Source organism: Plectropomus leopardus, chromosome 1 (genome assembly GCF_026936395.1).
Source record: "Plectropomus leopardus strain MGB_pleo_1.0 chromosome 1, ASM2693639v1, whole genome shotgun sequence".
In the NCBI taxonomy this organism is placed as follows: Eukaryota; Metazoa; Chordata; class Actinopteri; order Perciformes; family Serranidae; genus Plectropomus; species Plectropomus leopardus.
Genome location: NC_142176.1, coordinates 16,846,703 through 16,869,687, shown reverse-complemented (window position 1 = coordinate 16,869,687; position 22,985 = coordinate 16,846,703). Strand labels below are relative to the sequence as shown.

General features: G+C 36.9%; 1 protein-coding gene across 2 annotated transcripts in view; it reads left to right on the top strand.

The window, feature by feature from the left end:
• The window catches only part of gpc6a (glypican 6a), a 222,768-nt gene that overhangs the window by 72,029 nt on the left and 127,754 nt on the right, over window positions 1-22,985 (top strand). For both annotated transcript variants that reach the window (XM_042493211.2, XM_088076552.1), the window contains exon 3: window positions 21,184-21,575. In XM_042493211.2, the coding sequence (XP_042349145.1) occupies window positions 21,184-21,575 (392 nt within the window). The remainder of the gene's footprint in view (window positions 1-21,183; window positions 21,576-22,985) is intronic.

Genomic DNA, 22,985 nt, shown 5'->3' with positions numbered 1-22,985 from the left:
AAAGCAAACATGGCTTTTTCTACGGGGGGCTTAAAGAGACGTGCTAAATGGAGAGTTTAGACATATAGTCTCTGTAAAAATAATGGACGTAGTCACCGTGACATAACCCATTGGTTTGTGGACTCCCATTCTGATGCTTTGAGTTTAGCATTTTTGCAGTTGCTGTCTTTTTTGGAGCCAGAAGAGACCATATTTGGATGAGAAGGTGGAGCTGTGAAGGACCGAGGGGTGGATCTGAGTCATCTGAGTCATAGCCTCACAGGTGGCTCCTTCCTTAAATATATATTGCTATGAATAATGTAACTTAAGGCCTTATAAGATGTAAACAGATAAATTGCTGTATATAAAAATTCACCCCCATACAGCTGTCATTTTAAAATTAGCTATAGAAGGCAAAGCTGTTTTTTGCACCAGACTATAAAAATGTTTATTTCTGCTGTAAAGATGGGCATTATAACATGGGAGTCATTGGAGATTTACTCTGCTTTGGAGCCAGCCTCAAGTGGTCATTCGAGGAATTGCAGTTTTTTTGCATTGGCTTCATTTTTCAGCTTCTAAGGATAGAGGGTGAATACATGTTTTCCAGCGCAGACAGTCTGAGGAAAATGTATTTTTTGACCATTATGTTCAAGTAGATAAATTAAATACAGATACGAGCCTGAAAATTAACATATAGATCGTCTTTATTATTATATACATAATTAAATATAATACCCTTAATTAGAAGCCAAAATTTTAAAACAGTACAATGATGTTACAAAAATTTGATCTCCTAAATGTAAGAGAAGACAGAAACCAGGCGATCATCATTCACTGAGGTCCACATCTCCACTGACGGGCCCACGTTGCATGCTCTCTTCTGCCTCCACCCTTGTCGTACAGGCGGCTGATGGCAGGCAGGAGTGATGAATGTGAGAGCAGATTGCCTCTCTCTTTAAAGAACTTGCATGCTAGCAGAGCTGAGACTTGTTGTTTTTGACACAGAGCAGGGGAAGATTCAAAACCAGCAGACTTTGTAGGCTCGCCCGGTCACAGCCGTCCAAATCATTCACATTCATTGCGCCGTGTGTCGTCTTCTCTGCTGGTGCTCATTATTAATGCCCATTTTCTAGCCAATATTTTTCCTGCTTTGTTGGTTTCCTCTTTTTGATGAGGTTGTCAGAAAATGTTGATGTTCTGGCACTTGGATTGGATTAGACAATTTGTTATCAGAGCTTCAGTGATTTTGCAGTCGCACAGTGCAGATGAGGAAGTCACTGAAACATGATCACTGTGTTAGATGGCACAAACTTTAATACATCTATGAGTTCATCTTTATAACCATGTTCAGAGTGTCTTTTAATGTCAAGCTGGCTAGGTAAGAGTTAACATGTCTCTTGTCTCACACACAGATATTGAGAATATTGTTTGGGCCATATTTGGTAGTGCTGGAGATCTATGAAAGTGGTAATAAGTATAGGAGAAGAAGGAGCTTTATGAGACATGAGTCACAAAGGCCACTTCCTTTTTCCTCCTCTTCTTTTATTTCATTATTATGCCGAAGCTGTGCCTTTTGGCTCCAGCCCTCTCATATAATTTACCACCGTCCTTTATTTAAAAGGCAGCTCCCTCCTGGTTCACGCCATCATTCAACAAGTCTTAAACTATCATTGGCCTGTCTTATCCACACCCGAGGCAATCACAAATCAGTGTTCTCTGTAAATGATTTAGATGTTCTTTTATCGTGCCGCCTGCTGCTTCTGATGCTGCCGCCAACATAACACTAAAGGTTTGGGTACAGAAGATCAACTTTGAATTGGAGCCTTTTCCAAATTTATATCAGCAGGAAATGTACAAAACATGCCTCTATGATTCTGCTTATTAATTCTTTTTTGATTTGGCCAGTGGTGGAAAAAGTATTCAGATCTTTTACTAGAATAAAAAATAAAAATAGTCCATAACAAGTAAAAGTTCTGCAATCAAAATCTTAAGTAAGTAAAAGTATGTCAGTATTATCAGTAAAATGTACTTAAAGAATAAAAGTGCAATATTTTCTGCAATCAAAATTGGCTGTCAGTGTTTACATCATTGTGTATTATACTATAGAAGTATTAAACACACTGTTAGGTGGTTCAGTTTACTGTATAAGGGACCTGACATACCAGGCCAGTGGTTCATGTTGTAGTTTTTGCGGTGTTTTCCTCACCGTTGGCACTAGTTGGTCCTTGTTGACCCTCTTGTTGGCTTTTTTTGAGCTGATCTAACTTGTTAAATCAATGTCGGAGACAGCGGAGCCCGTCAGTGAATGGAATAACTGTTGTTGGTAGTTCAGCTCAGCAGACAAGAAGAGAAATTGAAGTGAGGAAGGCGAACTGTTTAAATCAAGTGGGAGTGAGATTGAAACAAACTTGTTATGTAAGGTAATTTTTTTTTTTTCACCATTGAGCTCTTTAGCAGAGAGCGTTTGTAAATGTTTGTGTTATTGTTCACCAGCGCACAGTAACTTTCATTTGTTCTTTCAACTGTTGTGTTGTTTATGTGCTCACTGGTAAACAATTGGAACTTTTTGGCCAAAGTGATAAAACAGATAGTTCATCACCACTAGTTCTCTGATGTTTGGTGCATATGGGGTTTAAAAATGTATTGTATTTTATATGCTTATAGGTTTTTGAAATTTGAATCTGAAAAGCAACCAGTTATGGCTGCAAAATATATGTAGTGCAGTAAAAAAGACAATGTCCCGTCTCGATTGTAGTGATAAACTATTATAAAATTAGATCTACCTAATTTACGTATGAGTACTCAGAATTATACTGACTTTGAGAATTATACTGATAGCCTTCAAATGAAAAAGTTAAGGTTTGTTTTATCCATTCACTTTAACAGTTTTGGAAATGGCAATTAAGTCACTGAATAATTCTAGTGAAAGCTGTTTTTAGAGCAATAACACAAGTGACCTTAGCTACTAAGCTTCCATACATGGTTACACATACATAAACTAGTAGTATAAGTTATCGTATATTGTTTTCGCTAAACAATATGGAGAGAATATGAAATACTGTTTGCTGACGGCTAAAATTGATAAGCAGAAACACAGTTGATAAGATCTAAACCATCTGTTTTAGACCACCACCTTCACTCACCAGCAGTATCTTGACTCCATCCACATTTACAGTATTGATGGCCAGGCCAGGTGATTACACTGCATACTTGTTATTTATCCCCATAATCAGTCATCAACCTCCAGAGAGTCTACAAGAAAATCAGAACCACTTTTTATCGACAGTGCTGTATACCGCACTAGTCTTGTATATTTGACTAACATAGATTTACATCTAAAATTTAGTGAGCCGCTATAGTATGCATTATGAACTAAGCCTGAGACAGAAAAGAACAGAATGTTACGAAGGACAAATCTTGTGCTGGTTTTGACAGTGTCACTGGAATTACCAATCACTGCCTGCCTTCAGGGAGCCTGTTTAACATACAGCACAAGTTATTTTTGTCATGTAGCTTCTCTGCATCTCTAGTAGTAACATACAGATAGAAAAAAAGCAAAAAGCCTCTTATTAATGCATCTCAGTTATTTGTCCTGTCACTGACACACACAGTATTTCTCCCTCTACTATGGGGACTTAAGGGTTGCACAGTACAATATAAATTCAGGGTACTCGGCATCATGCTTTAATGATGGCAGTTCATGTGAGAAATGACAACATGTGCCTGCTGTGTGAATCTTCATGCTGCTCTTGTGGATAGATGAGCTAATAGTAATAACGAATCATTATCCATCAGATGTACAGTTAAATCAGATAAGGTGTCATTTATTATGCTTCGAATTCATGCTTTAAAAACCTAGATTGTCACAGTGCATTATGGCAGTAATTGTGCATACATGGAGTCACAGTAGCATAGGATGGTACCTTTGTTTGCTTCAACACACACTAGTATTTTTCATCGTTTTGTTTTTTACTGAGGTGCACAGCGTTTGGCAAAATGTCTCAGTGAAAACATTCCTTCATTACGCTTTATTGGATACAAATTATCTTTCAACTAACTTACAAATCTGCAGAGGAAACTGGCATCGATATCCACTCATCCTTTATTTACAGAGCCAGATGGTACGTTTGGACACCATCAAGCATCTTCTAATACAACAGATGCTGAATTGCGAAATTTCTCTGTTTTGGCTTGCTGGCTGTGTGCCATTATGTCTAAAAGCCCGTTATCCAAGGCAAATATGTGACCCCTCTCTCTGCTGCTATCACAGAGCATCAAGTACAGCCGGAGTTATTTCTTTGAGAACAGAGAATGGGCTCCTTCTCAATTCAGTCTGTCAGCTCTCTGCATAAAAGTCCTCTACACTCAACCTTTCTCACAGAGATTTCAGCAGAGATTCACTTAGCTGTCAGAAAACAATTGCTCTTTGTAAAAGGCAGCGGCTGGTGCAACTTTAATTTTAAAGATGTTTTAAATGAGCTGCCACTGTGTGATTGATGGGCTGTGTGAAACTTGCCTCCCGTTCCTCTATATCCTACAACAGAGGGCTTTAATTACGAGCCCCCTGTATTGATGCTGTCAGCTCCAGTGTGATATGCATCATGTATGGGGGGAGAATGGATTTTACCACCTGGTCTCCTTGCTCCGTACAGTATCATTGTGCACAATGTCATCACCTGAAAATGCATTGTCATCAAAGTGGAGTGATATTGCCTGGGGATCAAGGCCTTTGGTATTCATGTATTCACTCATCTGTTTGCTCCCGCTCAGAGTTTTAAAGTGAATTTGATTTTGATTGATGAACAATCATGTCTGAACTGACCTTCCATTAATCAATATGCATATGTATATGCTTGTTTCTCTAAACAGTTCATTTAAATCTCCTTGTGCATCCCAAGAAAAAAAAATATTTTAGCACTCAGAAAGCAAATTTAGATAGCCTTCAAATGTCAGAGTTAAGTGTCTTTTTATCCATTCACTTTGACAGTTTTGAAATGTCAATAAAGGCCCTGAGTAATTGCAGTAAATCTGTTTTTAAAGCAATTACTCAAGTGACCTTAGTTTTAAAACTGGCTATGCCTACCAGAATTATCTCACTATTTTAAGATGCAAACAACTTTGAATATTTTATTGATGCTAATAAAACAAACGGAAAAGCAGGTAATGTATTGCACTGTAACCTGAGGTACAGTATGCGATGCAACATGAGCAATAGTCTAGCTAATTGCACTGGAGAGTTAGTAGACAGAGCTGATAAAAACAGATAAAAACTTGTAACTGTGTATGTACTTTTGTGTCATAATATCCACATAAATTGGGATTTCTAATGTTCACTCAACAGGGACAATGCAGAACATGTTTATTGTGCCAGATGTAGCTAAAAGCTCATTTAAGCCCCCATAAGTGAAGGCTACCCGTGTTGTGCATCAGTGATGTAGTAACAGATTAAACAGTAACAAATACGTGGTGTGGACATAATGGGCCCAAAGTAGAGATCAGTGATCATGGGCATATTATGAGACAATGGGCCCCTAGATATGCAAAAGACCCCACCTCCTCTCCTACATAGATGCAAGACATTTAGACTTTATGCTGGTTTTGCTTCTTTTTTGTTGTTTTGTGTCTCTTCAAGTTAATAGAGGCCCCTGGAATGAGGTTTCTCAATAGGCCAATCCAGAAGCTAATGTCGCTCTGGTTTCCAATCCAATGGATTTTGGATCAATGCAGAAATAATCTGTGGTAAACAAATGTTTATGATACTTAATGCAATCGCCAGAAGTAAAAGGCTAAAGTTAGGCTTTAAACAAACTACGGCACAGTTGTATCACCACTGCTATATGGCTGTAAAGCCGTTTTCAGCACTGTATGGCATGATGATGTTCTGTAGTATCATTTAGGCATTTGTCAGCACCACCTTTTTTAAGATACATAAAAGTTTCAAAGTTTGTAGGTTGGGTATTTTACAGACGTAGTTTATGTCAAAACCTAGAAGTCTCTTAAGCTTGTGTTAACCACAGAGCTTATTTCAGGCTTCTAACCAAAACCCACTGACCTTAAGACAAGGTAACCTGAGGTCCTGAAATGCTAATTTCCAATCAGACACATAGTGTACATTTGATATAGTAAATCCTCTGAAAATTTGATTCAGAAACTGTTTGTAAATCAAATAGCCAGCTGGGGACATCTGTCTGAGGCTAACACGATGAATTTAATGCCTTTTTTTATAATTAAGTTACTTAATCACTTTGATGCACAAATAGATTCAATGTTGCTATAAAGCATTTATACTCATTGATATGGAAAGTTCACCACAATGGCTGAAGGCAACCAAATTTATTGAATAGAAGCCGCTGTATAAATTATTTTGTAAAAACTACTGACACATTTTTGCTGTCTCATTGTAGATAATGCACATTTAAGTTGATTTCATGAAGGGATAATAAAATGTTTTTTTACTGTAATGTAATAGCGCATGAATTAAACACTTTTGTTATCATTTAATGTGGGGAGGTGAACTTTAAAATGTGCTCCCATTCCTCTGCTTTTCCCTCAGGTAGCTAATTCCAACTCAATATGCAGGCTGAACATGCAGAGATTTGCCAAATGGCAAATACAAAGAATTCAGATCCTTTTATTCTGTGTACCTGAACATGCCATGTTAGAAAAAAATGTGCAAAGTCATGTAGTCATCAAACAAATTATTCCAATCTCTAACCATAATTTAAATAAAACATTTACCCATGTGTAAAATGTGTGCGTTAACAGATCATGTAGGCTATTACTGCTGAAGTTGACATTGCACAAGGAAAAGGCTGTCTTTTCTTCACTGTATGCCTTTTCTTCTAATATTAGTACAAAGTATTAAAAAAAAAACAGGTTAATCCCCCCCCCCAAAAGAATTAAAGTCCCAAAAGATTTGGACTCCAAGGAAATTGAGCTAATGGGTAGACTCACTTTCCCTCTTCTTAGCCCCGCAATCTGACCTGGTTTGATCCCTTGAGTCGATCAGCTGGTGAAAGGTTTCAGTGGTGGGTATGATGTCATTGTTCCCTCCTGGAATAATGCCAGACACTGAAACATGTCCAGCATCAGTTTGGGAGGACTGAAAGTGGCCTGTGGCCTTTAGCTTTTCTCTGTGCTGCTATACTACACTTTATTGGAAAGTCAAGATAACTCTCTGCTCGGTGCTCTGAAAGGATTTAATGGCGGTTCAGCCCCTCTGTGATCGCCTGTCATAGGTTGTTCTTCTGTGTGGCAGTAATACTCCTGTAGCAGCTCGATAGTTGGACCTTTTGCACCCATTATAACCTTAAATTTCCTCTTTGAAGCTCTTATTTGTTGCTTTCATCAATGCCTCGATGGTCCTTTTGATTACAGATGTGGGTGTTCTCTACTGACTAATATGACACTTCTCATTCAGTGTCATTAGGATATGTTAATGCATGATAATTAAGGTCCTGTTATCATGCTTTCCATTAATGAACGATTGGGATTCATCAGCATCAACACAGATATGATTGAAAACAGATGTTTCTGAATGTTAAATGGATTGGGCAAAAATATTTAGTCTGAATGTTCTCGTGCAGAGAGGATAAGCCTTAATGAGACTCTTTGTTCAGTACCATTGTGTGTGTTATATTTTAGTGCATAAAGAGCAAACACAGTGAGAAGATACAAATCAAACTAGAATTAAATTTAAACTGAAAAACAGACTGTAGATTAAGTTTAGAGAATACATTATGCATGTCTCAGAAAATCAGAATTTGCACAATATGTGTATGTAGTTAAAAGGGAAATATCTGTAATCATTTTGTTTTGTTTAACTGTCTTGCAGCAATTCTGCCCATTTAAAAGTAATTTCACAATATGAGGCTCGCCTCCCTTTAGCAATACAGCTGTTGATTCAAATTGTGTTTTGAAATTTTAACATTTTCCAATCCCAAACCAATAGATTCTCACTCACAACATTGAACATCTGCCAAACAATACCCACTAACACCCGTTAATGTCTGGCTTTTGTATGTAATGGGAAAGTTGACAACCACAGTTGACACCTGTGTTAAATGACTTTAAAGTAGTCATGGGTATTATTGGCTCTGGATTTGATTGGCATTGATGAACATACAACACCTGGATAAACACGCTAATTTTATCCCCTTAACCGATGAGTTGCAATCATGCATCATCACAAAATACCGTTTGTCTCAGAAAAAGCAGTTCATACATCATTCCAAATTAGTCTGCCTGAGTTTGAAAGAGAGACAAAATAAGAAAGAGTCATAAAGAAGTAACTGTAGATAGCTCTAGTCTGATAGTGATGGGAAAGGGATCTATAGCCAATTTTAGTTTGTTTTCCCGTGTTTACAAAACCTGCACACATGCTAAATTTGGTGTATAAAGGGTAAACGGCGCTCAGGGCTTGTTGTTTTCACATTAAATGTACAGTTTCCGCTTGTTAAATGCATGCTCTCTCTTTTCAAAATAAACTAGAAAGTAAGTGCTTCCTCGTGTTTTTGCAGCAAAGCATGTGATTAGGTTCAGAAAAAAAGATGTCACGGTTTGGATTAAAATGAGTGCCTTTGGAACATTTAAACAGTAAGAACCTAGGTAAAGATTTATACAGTCTTTAAGCCTTGCAATTCAATTTTACCATGTGTTTTAGTGACTTGAAGAAGTTGGTAAAGTATATATGAGCACAATGAAAGAGGGAGTACATCATTTCCACTTACAAGTATGACGTTTACCCCAAATAACTGTAAGATTAACCATATCTGAACCATATCCAGGATGTTTATACAATAAACTTTATCAGTGTTCTTAAACCACACATCAACAATGTATGTTATCAAAAAGTATATTATCAAAACAATGTATCAAAAAGCACATGGTACTATCAAAATTACTTTGTGGACTTTTGACTTCACACAGGACACAGTAGTTTCCTGGGTATAAGTCCAGAGTTTGCTTGACCCTTCAACCTCCATTTCCCTTGCTCTAAGCAGTTTCTTGCTCTGTGGCTGTTGCTTTGAGAATCAAAAATCTTTGCCACCTGATGCATCTCATACAGCCAGCAAAGGGTGCCTCTGTGAATAAATATCTTACATCAAGGGCCACTGACCAAGTGTGTGTATTTGACAAATTGGGAGTGGGACCAGGTTGCCCCAACAGAAACCATTTAGAGTTAATGATTTTAGGTTCTTGTTTTTCTCCAGAAATGTTTCATACCACCATGTACTTTCCTGTCCCAAAAACTTGTCCAGTAACCTTAAAAAACATATTCTGCAATGCATAATAATTCATAACAGACCGGTTGGCTGAATATTAACAAAACAATGTTCTTTGGCTACAGCTTAAATGTGTCCAAGGGGAGAAAGTCAGACAGCCAACAATGAGAAAGCTTAAAATTGTGAGCCAGTAACCATTCCCATTTGTCATTTTCTTTCATGCATATTCTTTATGTAATACTAAACCAAACCTACTGAGGAACACAATAGTGGGGAATTTTCATAATACTGGCAAAATATTTTGGGTAAATTAGTATAGTTTGTACAACAGGAGACCATCACCACATCAAACAAAACAAAAACTATTTGCCCAACCATACACAGACTTCTAAATACATACATGAAAATGATTTACTGCGAACAAAATAATCTTTTTGGATGTAAAATTAAAATGGAGCCTCAACGTATCAGATACTGATCATTGTTTGGTTTGCCCCCAATTCTCAAATAATTATTCACAAATACAGAGAAAAGACTGAAACATGTAGAAGGATTGTTTGTCCACTCTGGCAGTCTGTTCACAGTAACAAACAGGACAGAAAACAACATTATCATAATTGGCTGAAGACACACACACACACACACACACACACACACACACACACACACACACACACACACGCACACACACATTTGTCTGTTCCACTGTATCTTATGCAGGTAATGAATATTGGAGAGAACTAAACAAAACAAACCTTGCAGTCATTTCAAGTATCTATTGTGATATAGAGAAGTGCTGGCTTTAAATTGTGAATAACAATGAGATGGAAATTTGCTTTGCTACACAATGCACACACTGCTAACATGTGCTGGGGATCTTTGATGAGGGAAATACATGATAAATCAAATCTGCATTATATATATTTCTATATGGAGTCCATTACTGGAGACACATTGATATCATTCACTTGATTGAGTTTCTCCGTATTCTAAAATTAATTGCTAGAAAAATAATGTATTATTTGATAGTTAACAGCATAGAAATATATACATTCATTAAGTAATTATAAATTGTCTCCAGTTTCTCTAAATTACTATTGTGCACAGAATATCTTTTTCCATACGAATATTTCATCACAAATAGTGGCAAGCTCAAGAAAAAGAAAGGATGAGTTTGACAGTGAAGGAAAGACAGATAAGGACAGGATGGAAAAGTATATTAAAATCTCAGCATCTGATGTAAGATTGTTATGTTACACACATGCTACACATGACTGTGTACAGCACATATCATGTGTTGTGACTTTGAGGTTGTTTGTGATCTCAAACATCACAGGTCGACATCAGATGTTGTTTCCCTGCAAATACAAAAGGCGTTTTGTTAGACCATGGTGATGTCATCTGCCACTATAGTGCTCTCTCCACCCACGCATACAAGCTCAAATACTTTAACACACATCACGGTGCAACATTATCTGTACTGTCTACTGACCAAATGGCTAGAGAATGTTCAACGTTACTTTGGCTGGTGAGGGAAGCAGACCTACCAGCGATTTGCATATTTCACCAGCATTTGGGAAGTGGATGGTGCTAACTTTTTGCCACAAAACATCTTTTATATATTGGTAATTAGTTGACCACTGCTCTTGGTATTTGAGAGGTTGTTCTCACATTTACCAATATTAAAATAACCTTACTTCGATTATGTTCAGCTCAAGTATTGTAACACATGGAATGAATGAAATGTGACACCTCTGTCTGGAAAATGAAACACTAACCATGTCTGTAAAATGATCTGGATCACGGGAGCTGACAAGGTCAGAGATGTGGTTAAGTGCTAGTCCAGCACAATTTACTGGTCAGCCTTGAAGGTGACTAGCAAATTCTTAGTATCAGTGTTGCTGACAAATCTGATGAGATTTTGAATAAAGAGAGAGCAGTAAGTATAGTAAATAAACAAGACTAAAGCTGACGGTTAATGTTTTGCCAGTCCAGTTCGGTGTACAAGCTAGACCAGGTTGATTTTATGCAAACCAGTTAAATCAGCATTTGTCGTTAGTCACTTTCTGACAAATAAAAAGTTGCATACATCATCAACTTGTACGGGTGGCATCACATCGCTAAATCCAACTTGCATTGCATTTGCAATAAGCAATATGACAACATGATTAACATAAAATATGTTTATAAACTGAAAAATGGAGCCACTGTAGTGTCTGACGGGCCATAAGCTGAAAACCGGCAACATGAAGGAGATTGAATTTCAGTAGAGGTGGGAGGGGGGAAAGCAAAACGTGTTGTGTTTGTTAACTAGAAAGTTTATGTGATTTTGGGGGTGAGGAGATGAGATAGGACAACTTAAACCACACTAGTAGTGTAATATTTTGGATTTGAAGATGAAGATCAGTTTTCTTAGACCTCTTATTTACATTCATTCTAGGGTTTGAAAAATCTCTCCCTTGTTTTCTTTTTCATTCTTGGCACGACTATTCTGTAACTTAAAATTTTTTGAATGAAAGTATGACATTTGTAAATTATATCAAGACTTCTCCCTCCCTATGATGGATGATTTTTTTTACTCCATTTGGGGGGAGCATCGGGACAGTGAGTGTTTGTACCAACCATCGTATAGATGTTTAGATATTTCACTAAAAAACAAATATATCAACATATTACTGGTACTAGAGGAAAGTCAAAAAAATCTCCAAAGTCAATGTGATTCTTCTACTGGGAAAATGAATGTTCATATAAAATAATCTGTCAGTCCAGCTGACTGCTGTTCATATATTTCAGTCTGGACCAAAGAATTGGACCATTTAGATATGTACAAGGCTGTTTACTTGCAGGTTAAGTGGTTCACTTGAGTGACACTGCTACAAAGGTTTCCCACTTTGACGTCTTTGAGAATAATGGATGCCTCTGTCAACGAGCAGCAGCCCACTGAGATCAAGAAGTTTTGCTCAGTATCACACGTAATGTATGTTGAATAGATGATAAAAAAGACCTCTTAATATATAGCGGTAGATATGAGCCTCATGTGATGTTTATTATAAAGTAGCACAGGTCAATATGCCAGGTATTTATAAATTGGATTATGTGGGGAAAATGTGTATCAGTGTTTTTCATTTTTTAAGTTTAACATCCTCCTGACAAGAGAAAATTCAGTCTCTCCGACTCCATTCAAAATGCAATACCAGGCTAAAACATATAAGATGTAATAAAATCCAGGCCAAGCTTTTGACAATAACTACCCTCTGGTCATTCAAGACTGTCAGACCATTAATTGAAATTTGGTCTTAATTAACTGCAGCAAGAATTATAGATTCAGTTGTTTGAGCCAGTAAAAAAAAAAGAGTTTTCAAGTAGTCTGGAGTAAAATTAATTGGTAAGTGCAGGTTTCTGTCTTCTTTTGAAAAGAAGTGTTATTATCAGAGCAACAGAAAGGTCACCTTTATTAATCATGATAATTATTTACAGTAATTAGGCCAGATATCAGAGGAGCACTTTGTAACTGCTCTAAAAGAAAATTGATTCTTCACGCTTAGAATTACTTCAAGGGTATTCACACGTTTTATATTTTGTATGCAATATGAGAATTACAAAGTCCAACCTCAATTAGGACTGGCACTAATGTGATGGTTCACATTGCCACCGTTTTTATTTTCATTATTGAGCTTTTTCTTCATTCTGCTTTCCCTTCAGAGAAAAACCCAAGGCTGGCAAATATGATACTAATATAATTAAATATGATCATAAATAATATTCAGCTTTATGTGACGAGCCTTTCTGTGCACTTTACAGAACTTCTATATACTCCATGTTACAAAACTAAGATACTCAATACAATAAATCAATACAACAACATAATAATGGCTATTATGAAATACATTTAAATTTAAAACAGAGCTAAATGGAATAGCCTGGGGATGAAAAGGTTGAGAAGACTGTTCTATAGTCAAAAAGAAATAGTAAGTACAGTATTCATTTAGCTCCATTTTCATTTGCAATAACTAAAACTCGTTTCTAAAACTACTGAAGAGTTCATAATTTGGTCTGACAGGAGATACACAGATACAAATGCAGTCAAAGACCAATGACTTATCTTGTGAAAAATCATACAAATAGTTTTGTAATAACTTAGGAGGAAATGATTGATTTCCAGAATCACAAGTGCAGCCCTTCTCCCATGCTGTTTCCACAAATCAGGGAGAATGACTGAATAAACAAATAAATAAACAAACAAGTAAATAAGTACATTTTATGGTCTGGCTGAAGACAGGCTTTTTTTTTGCTGATTAAATATGCAAATTGGTTTAATAGTTTTGTTTTATTAAAAATTGAAGTCAAACGAAATTATATTTGCTTCACCACAAGAATACTTCGACATGTTGAATGCAGGAGCCAAGGATCAAACCACCAATTTTCTGATCAGTTGACAGCCCGCTCTACCCCTAGAGCCACAGTTGCCTGATTATAACGTTTTTTTGTTTGATAAATAATGTTTGCATAAACATAGTAAACAAAACACATACATAAAAAATCTGTTTGCATGTTAAACAGGAGTCCCAGGTATTTACATATGTATTTATAGACTCTTAGACAAAATATACAAAAACTGGGACAAAATGAGAAAAACCAAAACAAAAAGATGATCAAGTATTATAGTATTCTTGCTGTTTAGATATGCACAAAGGTTGTTGTTACTGTACTAAGGATGGTTATATTTTCTAATGTTAGAAATTTTCAGACTTTTAAAATGTTAGAAAACAATAGACATCTTTATAGTACACTTGTGGAAAATTGTCTTTGGCTTCACACCCATACATCCTTTGGAAAGCTGTCTCTGCCGTGGGGTGGATACCTGTGATCACGACAATAAATGGATAGTAAACTGGCTAAAGGGTTGAGATGAAAATACCACATTATTAACATTTAATACATGTGCTGTTAGCTCGGTTTTGTCCATCGCCTGATTCCCCACTTTAAGTGCATTTTTTTAGTTTTACTATAAAAAATAACCTACAATCATTCGTGCAATACTTTTTGTATTTTAATATATTTCAATTGTAGTTCAATAAGCAGACAATGAAACTTTTAGTGAATTTTTTAGATTTAAGAGCTCTCATTTCACAAAGACTTTAGCTCCGAAAGTGAAGCTCTCCCAAGTGTGTTGGCACGTTTTTTTCATTTTCTTGCAACATCCATCTTTCCTTTTCCAAATTTTTTTGATTTGAACAATCTCCATTACTTGGGAGATTTGGCTGATTCTTAAATGCATTGTGTCAGTAAGCATACACCCTTGTATCGAGATGTTTCCAAGTATTAAGACCCTTAAGGCCGAATAGCTGAGTGTTATCCAAGGTCAATAACTCTCAATGATAATTTCCTGGCCAAATATGTGTTTTGGCCAGCAGAGAGCAATTCACTCTTCACAAGTTGGCAAGCTGCAGCTGCGATCTGAAACTCTCAATACAGGCTGTTTTCCAGGTAAAAGGCCTTGAAATTGCATAAAGACCCAGCAGTTATGCAAGAGAAGAGTGGTGATTATTTCTGTGCACTTGCTCATTAGTTCAAGAACTCATAAGCTCAGATGAAGTAACGTTTAACTTTGGTCAACTACTTCAACTGATTTGTACTTATAGTAATGGTTGTCTAAGATATGCCATTCAGAAGTTGTAGCAGCGAAGGCTGCTGCTGTATATTAATTGTATTAAATGGGTATTTCCCTCTTGAGATTTTCCATCATTAATTCAAACAAGAATATTTTTCAAACTCAGGAGAGTTGTAAATCCTAAATGACACACACAGTCATAAGAAGACTTAGAGTCTAAAAGTCTGTCAAAAGTTGCTCCTCATACCTAACAGAATCAACCAATCAATACTGGCATCATTAGTTAGCACTCTCGCCACGGGGGCCAAGAACGACATTCTCCAGTGAAAACTGTACACTTGTGCATTGTTGCAGGGATCTATCGTGAAGCTAAATCCAACTAACGGAAGGTCCAGCTTAAAGGAGATGATTAAAGTCCGTCATTGAACATAATTTTGATTGGAAAATCAATAACCACAGTCTTATGACGTGAACAGAGACAGTTTTAGTCAGCTGCATGTAATCATAGAAACTATGAGTGTCATTATGTGATGTCACTTCTGTTTTCTGCCTGCCTGGAAGTAAAACATTCCCAAAGACATTATGTTATCTGATAAAATTATCAAATTATTATCTATCAGCAGTCTTTCACAGTAACTTCGATTCAGTTTAGGAAAGCATGTGATCTGTTCGTAATGACCTCTCATGTCATCATCGCCTGGGACTCAATTACCCTGCATAAAACTTAATTTTGTGAGCTCAGAATTTTCTTCCCAGCACAATTCATCTTAGCCAAGTCTTTCTTGTGTTACTTCATGGAAATAATTGCGTTGGACTTGATCATCTCGTATGAGCTATGCAGAGATAAAACACTGCCCCAATCTTTTTTACAAACCTTTGCCACACACAAATGGAGGCAGAACTTTATTATATGCAAAGAGAATGAAGGATGAGGGTCAGATTGCAGGTCCTTCATAGTAGTATGATGGTAACAATATATTGTGTTTATGTTCAGTACATTTCGTCTATGCATATGTTACATTTGTACATTTTATACGCATCATATCATTGTTACTAAGATGACGTAATACATGAGCTGACTCTGTCTTTAGGGGATGAATGAGGTGATGGATGATGTGTCACTTCCGTCTGCCAAGCTACAAACCACTGTTTGAAACCAACAAACAGCAAAGCTGGTTGTAATTTAGGGAGCCGTTGCTGTGTTTCCAGCAGCTTTTGTGGGTATTCTGAAGCTGCGTTTCTGAGACATCACTGCTTTTCCTGCCAGGATAGTGGCACAAAAAGCAGTGTTTTTTCACAGAGACATTGCTGTTTTTCTTCCTGAGGTAGGGCCATGAAAGGCAGTTGTTTTTTTACCAGGACATTTCTGCTTGTCCAGTTGAGATTGTTTCCCCAAAACCAGGTATTTTAAACCTAAATCTAACCATATGCTAACCACAGCAGTGTTATTGAAATGTGAAGTTTCAATGTATCTGCTGCTTAATAATGTCAGATGTAACCCATCAGTGATTTGAAGTGAAGGAGTTAATGGATGGTGTGTCACCTGTGGCAGTTCTAGCATTTTTCAGGCATTTGGTTTGTCCACAGAGGATTTAATTGCACGTTTCTTGTGGATGAAATTTCAAAATATAAAAGCTTATCATGTGATGTATGTGTTGAATTTCTGAATTGTTGGACTTTCCCGCTACTTGCTGTGAGGCCACAACCATCATAGCACCTTACAGTGTTAAGTAGCCTGAAGATCTACAGCTTGGCAGAGAGGCCATGATTCATTTTGTCTAAAACATATAGAGTCAAATGTAGAAGAGAACATATCAGTCTTGGTGCTTTACAAGTGTTAAGGAATTTCTTTACAACTGAAATATGTAGTCTTTATACAAATAATCACTGTAAATAATAAGAATTAACTTGTGTTGCTTTTGTTTTGTGATACATATGAATTCTCATGAGAGCTACTGAAATGGTAACACCATTGCTGTCGTGACATAAAATTGCTTGTACAATACACAGGGGCTTACTTGTCCTTGATTCAGATCCAATTGGAAAAACGGAATAAAAAAGGCCCTGCGGGCTCTCAGTATTTAAACAAATGTAGGTGTAATGGCAGGTCACTCACTTGCAGGGAAACTAGAGTGAGTGACTAGGGACTGGTCTACCTGCTCAAGGTGTCGACATAGTGTGCGATTTCAATAGAGAGAAGAGAGGATTGGTTAAACAAGTTGTAAAAACAAAAGGTGATTCAAAGGGATTCCAGCACAGCTAAACATGAACTGTAACTCCCACCAGTCTTGGATATAGTGAGAAATGAACTTCTGGTTTTACATTAGCATGTAGAGCCAGAGGATATGCAGATGTAGAATTTTACAGAAAGTTCATTCATTCATTCATTTTCCCTAACCATTTGTCCTCGCAAGAGTCTTGGGGGGGCTGGAGCCAATTCAGAGTCACCAGTCAACCTGACCTGCATGTTTTTGGAGTGTGGGAGGAAGCTGGAGACCCCAGAGAGAACCCACACAGACATGGGGAGAACATGTAAACTCCCCACAGAAGGGCCCCCGCTTTACAGAAAGTTTCCCAGGAATTTGCACTGGTGGTTTAGCACACTTTGCAAAGTGGTGGATGATCATGCAAGGTTCAGAGTTTGACTCTTGAACTCAGCTGAAGTACGAGTATTTGTATTATTCCACTCAACAAAGTCAGTGGTTCATTTAAACATCGCCTTTGCTTATCAGAACAACACACACTCTGCCAAAATGGTTTGATATTACTGAATGATGCGCACAGTAAAAAGGACTAATGTGTGAGGGCATGATAGTGAATTATACATATTTCTTTTTACCTGCTATGTTTTATTTTTAAGATTACAGCATGGTAGGATTTTACATAGCCCGTGATTTAGTTTGCAGTTTGGAATAGTTTCATAATTGCTTTATTTCTATTTTCTGGTATAATACAATATAATGGAAGAAAAGATAACTTTAAATATAATTGGGTTTAACTTCTTTATTTTGTTGTTTTTAATCAAATTAATTAAATGGCCTTTTACACTGCACCTTAAATGCACTTCTATAGCCCATTTGGTATGTAGTATTAAAGATATTTAATATTTCAAATGATCTCAAGTCAAAATGAATCAAAATAAAAAATGAAATGAAATAGTAAATGTCTTAAAATCCTTGCAATCTAAGATTCCACTATTTACATTTGTTATGTTTTGAATGTTTCAAACATTTCTTAGCTTCTTGTTTTCCTTGATTATTACAGCACAGCCCTCCTTCACTGTAAACAAAACAAGCTACATGTGAACTGACTCATAGTTCCTTATGGTGTAGTCATATCATCACAGGCGGGAGATTTATTATTAGAGCTAGATATGACCACCACGTAGCTGTGCGACTGCTATCATTAACAATGCAAAGAAATGTCAGAGAGCCAGAAAACCCAAACAGGAGAAGAATCCCTGTATGGTTTGTCAGCAAGCATGACACGTGAAATGTCTGCAGCGTGTTTGTTTACAAAGAAAGGAGAAAAAATATTTGGCATTTGTGCATGGAGAGATGTGATCTTCCCGTCATTTATGCCTGTGCGCTCAGGAACATGAAATCCTATTTGCTCGGCTTCAGAGATACTCCCCAGCTCGTGCTGATTTTTTTTCTCTCTTATTTTCCTCTTTGTTGGCGATGTGGTAATGCTCAAGAGATCAGGTGCTCACATGGTAGAGAGCCACTTGGGCAGGTGAAAAGAAACAGTATTATAATTGCTATGGTTGTTAATTTTGTCGTTGTACTTGCGCAGTTTGACATTTGTAAAGTAATATTTAATGTAAAACAATGTAAAGATGTAGTCATATCTTTCATATTAAGATTTGAGGATTAAGTTCCACCCTCAGAAATGTTATCTAACAGAAAATATTCAAAAGTATATGTACTGTCTATTTCTGTACCTATTTCTGTCTACAGTCTTAACAGGCTTTTGGGCGCCATGGCAGTAGCTGGGAATATGTCACATAAGTAGGCACTGGACTACTTATTAATACAGTGGTTCTCAGCTGCTCCTTAGTCATCAGTTCAAGGTTCATGCATGAGATAAATTACCACATATTCAATTTGATTCTACAAAATGTAAACAATATCTTGCCTTATAACTTAAACAGAAACAAAACATATTGAAAGAATAAACAGAAAAAAAAAACTCTGTGCCAAGAATTCCACTTTTGGACTGTGACCAACCAGTTGGGAAATTACTGTGTTAATATATTGCATCTGTTGAGGATTGGGATGGACCATGGACAGATCTGACAGCTCCCTAAAAATGAAGCCAAAATTCTTGATTGGTGGCTAACTGCAGTCTAATCCATAAAGCCCGCCCAGTCAGTGTTCGTGAATGAGACACGGATGTTCAATTTTTTGTAAGCTTAGTTTTAACTAGTTATCTAACTAGTTATTTGACGCTATAAAGGAACTTTGACAGTTTGATTGACAGTTGTGTGTCTTAATGGGTGTGCTCGCAATTGAGTTGGGCCAATGGTGTCGAGTTGATGTATGGGTGGGATTTCAATATGCAACACAGTCATACTCTCAACTCATCAGTTAATGATGCTTGTTCAGTGGCCCGTCCCACCCTATAACGGCGGTATGAAAAGACCAAGTCAGCAGCATTTGTTGACACACCAGGCAATTACCATAGTGATGATAGCAAGAAGTTCACATTTTAGTTCAAACAAACTCTTGACTTTCACCCAGAAGCCAGCTGTTTTTGTCCAGTGTAAAACCAAAAGTCAGTCGAGATATTTATATAAAGACATAGTGTGCTTGTATGTGTAGCATACTAAGTTAGTGACGTATGTCACATGACTTTATATTATGTTAGTAAAAGGTGTAGTTATTTTCAGCCAAATCATGATGTTTTTTTCTTAACCGAAACATGTGCTTTTGTTGCCTAAACTTAAGAAAGTCATCCTAAAAATTAAGTTTTTTAACTCTGTTCTGAGTTTATTTTCAAAGATTGTATTTAACAAGAAGAAACTGTACATTTCCTGCAGAAACTGGCTTTTATTCTGAAAAGACACCATGCATGTAACAAGCATAAGTTGACACACTGTCCTTGAAGGTCCAATATCAACACAGGAGAGCTACCTAAAGTATCATTTTTTGACGTGACGTGCCACTGACCAAGCGTCTGTATTTGACAAGTTGAGAGAAAGAATAAGTTGGCACCACTCTGTGCGAGATGGCAGTCCTTGAATCCAGCATATTATGGCTTTATTGTTGTACAGATGCAGGGAGTGGAGACACATTGTCCATCTTTATATAAGGTGGAAAAGTAAATCCAGTAGTAATAAGTACAAATGTTGCCTTGTGTGCCAACATTAACTTCTATCCTAGCTGAGTTGAATACAACCTTAACAGCAAAATAAATCAAGTGTTGAAGATGGTAAAGGGACAGACAACTCAAAATGCTATGCCAACACTATGTTGGCTTGTTGATAAAAAGGAAGAATTATCTGGTAAGAATGTGAGTCTCCTAGCAATGCTGGCTCTCAAATGTCAGTTCCCATTGTCACAGGACAGAAAAATAACATCCAGAAGCCGAGATACTGTTGCCACAGTTGTGACTAAAGATGGCTTTATCCTCTGTTGAACCGCAGAATCAGTGTAGTTAATTTGCCCTTGAAAAGTGAAAATAATTTAGCAGCTTTCATGTTAAAAGACTTGTTAATTTTTTAATGTCACACAATGTACGGTGTGTTTACAATCAACGGCAAAAGTAATAATAGAAATAAAATAGATGTGCTTGTCTCATGGTGAAATTTAGTACTGTTAACATACTCTTCAGATAATTTGAAGCGAATGAAGCCTCTTTCAATATACTGTAACATAATATTCAATTATAGGCTCATAGGCCAGCTGCCTCGGCAGGCAAATAAATTGTTTCAGTGAGGAACTCGTGCGTCTGGGAATAATGGTGGGTGCTCAGGATGATAATGTATACTAGTGTGTGTCTAAAACTTGTGAATATTTTGTTACAGTATGCAATCAGAACCTTTACATTAATCATTCATAGTCCTTGTGGCCCATTATTTCTGATATTAAATTATTAATGCATTGAACTGACTTTCTTAGCATAATCAAGTACCTATTGTTGGCTGCTATACATTGCTGCTGTACCCGCAGACGGAGCCATAAAAAGAGACGTTTTATACAACAGTACTCTGATTTTATTATACCCCGCCATACGCTTTCAAAGCTTTTTGTCTGCTTTATATTGTAGGGAAAGACATAAGATACAGTAAATATCTGCACAATGACCCAGCTGTTTTTCTCTTCTCTCCCTTCCTCCCTCCTCTCCCTAAATCATCCATCCATCTAGAGTTTTTCTTGGAGTTGCTGGACAATTCTGAGAAGTCTCTCAACAGCATGTTCACAAGGACGTACGGGAAACTGTATATGCAGAACTCAGAGGTGTTCCAGGACCTGTTCACTGAGCTGAAGCGCTACTACACAGGGGGCAACGTCAACCTGGAGGAGATGCTCAATGACTTCTGGTCCAGGCTGCTGGAGCGCATGTTCCAGTTACTCAACTCACAGTACCACTTCACAGACGACTACCTGGAGTGTGTCAGTAAATACACAGATCAGCTGAAGCCCTTTGGAGACGTGCCCAGGAAACTGAAGGCTCAGGTCACCAGGGCCTTTATCGCTGCACGGACATTTGTCCAGGGGCTAATGGTGGGGCGGGAGGTCGCCAACAGGGTCGCCAAGGTGAGTCTAATTTTTTTTCCCATAGCTGTTTTGTCAGTTGTCGTGTTGCTCGGCTGTTAAGTGATCACGTGGTGTTGAGTGTTGTATTTAGCTTTAAGAAAAATTTAGGCATTGAATATGTCTCTGTAACATTAGGTTGTTTTCATGAAGCCATAAATAATTCTTGTCCATATTATATGGTTATTCTGATTGACTGACACACAAGAGAAATATATTTAATCATTTATATGATTCTTAGACCGATGGTCTATCCACCTACACCCTTTATTGCACTTTTCTTTTTTTTGTATTGAAAGCATTTTGTCGAGCATGGAGTCAATTTGCACAAGTTGTTGGCAAATATATACAAATGCGGAAATTATTGGTAAATATACAAATGCAATATGAAGATAAATAGGGCCTTTACAAAATTAATACAGACACCATGGTCTTTTAGAAAAAAAAGAAGAGAGAAAACATCCAACCAAGGGACCCAAAACAAAATCAAAGGATCCTACATTAAATTAAAACAAGTGGCATTGCACAATTATTACATTACATAACCTTTTAGCTTAGGTTGTACAGATTTTAGGGATATGAAACATTTGAAGATACACCAAGAAATGACATGACATTAAGCAACAATAGCTATGTACACACTGGAAGACTTTTTCTATTGTAGAGTTGAAAGGTTATTGCATTGGGCAGTGCCTGACATTAACAGTGCATCCATTTATTTTTTTTCAAACCATGATTTAATTGTTCCTCTCTGCAATCTGGATCTTTAAAATCCTTTTTTCATTTCTCTTTTATATGAAAAGTGTCCACCTTTTCACTCTGCAGGGCTGTGTAGAGGATAGATACTAGGCTAGGAAGTGGGACCTTGACAGTGGATCTAAGTGTAGTCAGTTGGGTTGTCAGCTCGTATAAATTTCCAAACATCATCTCTGAATCTGAAGGTACTGGAAAGCGTTAAATCTGGATAATTTTGATTTATCAGCCATTTGTTAAAATAAAGCAAAAATCTCTTACAATATACAAATCAAATAAAGTCTGAATCCCAGGATTCTCACAAATGTTAAAAGTGACATCTGCTGTGGATGTTGCAAATGAAGGGTTATTGGCATCAGAGAGCTGGGGAACTCAGGTTGACATGCTCGTTTAACCCTTTAAAACCTGAGCTAGTTGGCTTGATTTCTTTCAAAAACATGAAAAGCAAGCATTAACGACTTTCCAAAAAAAAGACCTAAAAATTAGCAAGAAATTAGTAAAGCGTTACAAGAAAATTGCCTGAAATTAAAAAAGATAAATAAGATATTTACTTCTATAAGCTAATTTTAAATGCACAAGTCCAATAAACAAAAATTTTATTTTCTTTATATATTTCCCTATTGTTTAATAATTCTCTTTTTTAAAAGATAACTCTCAGGT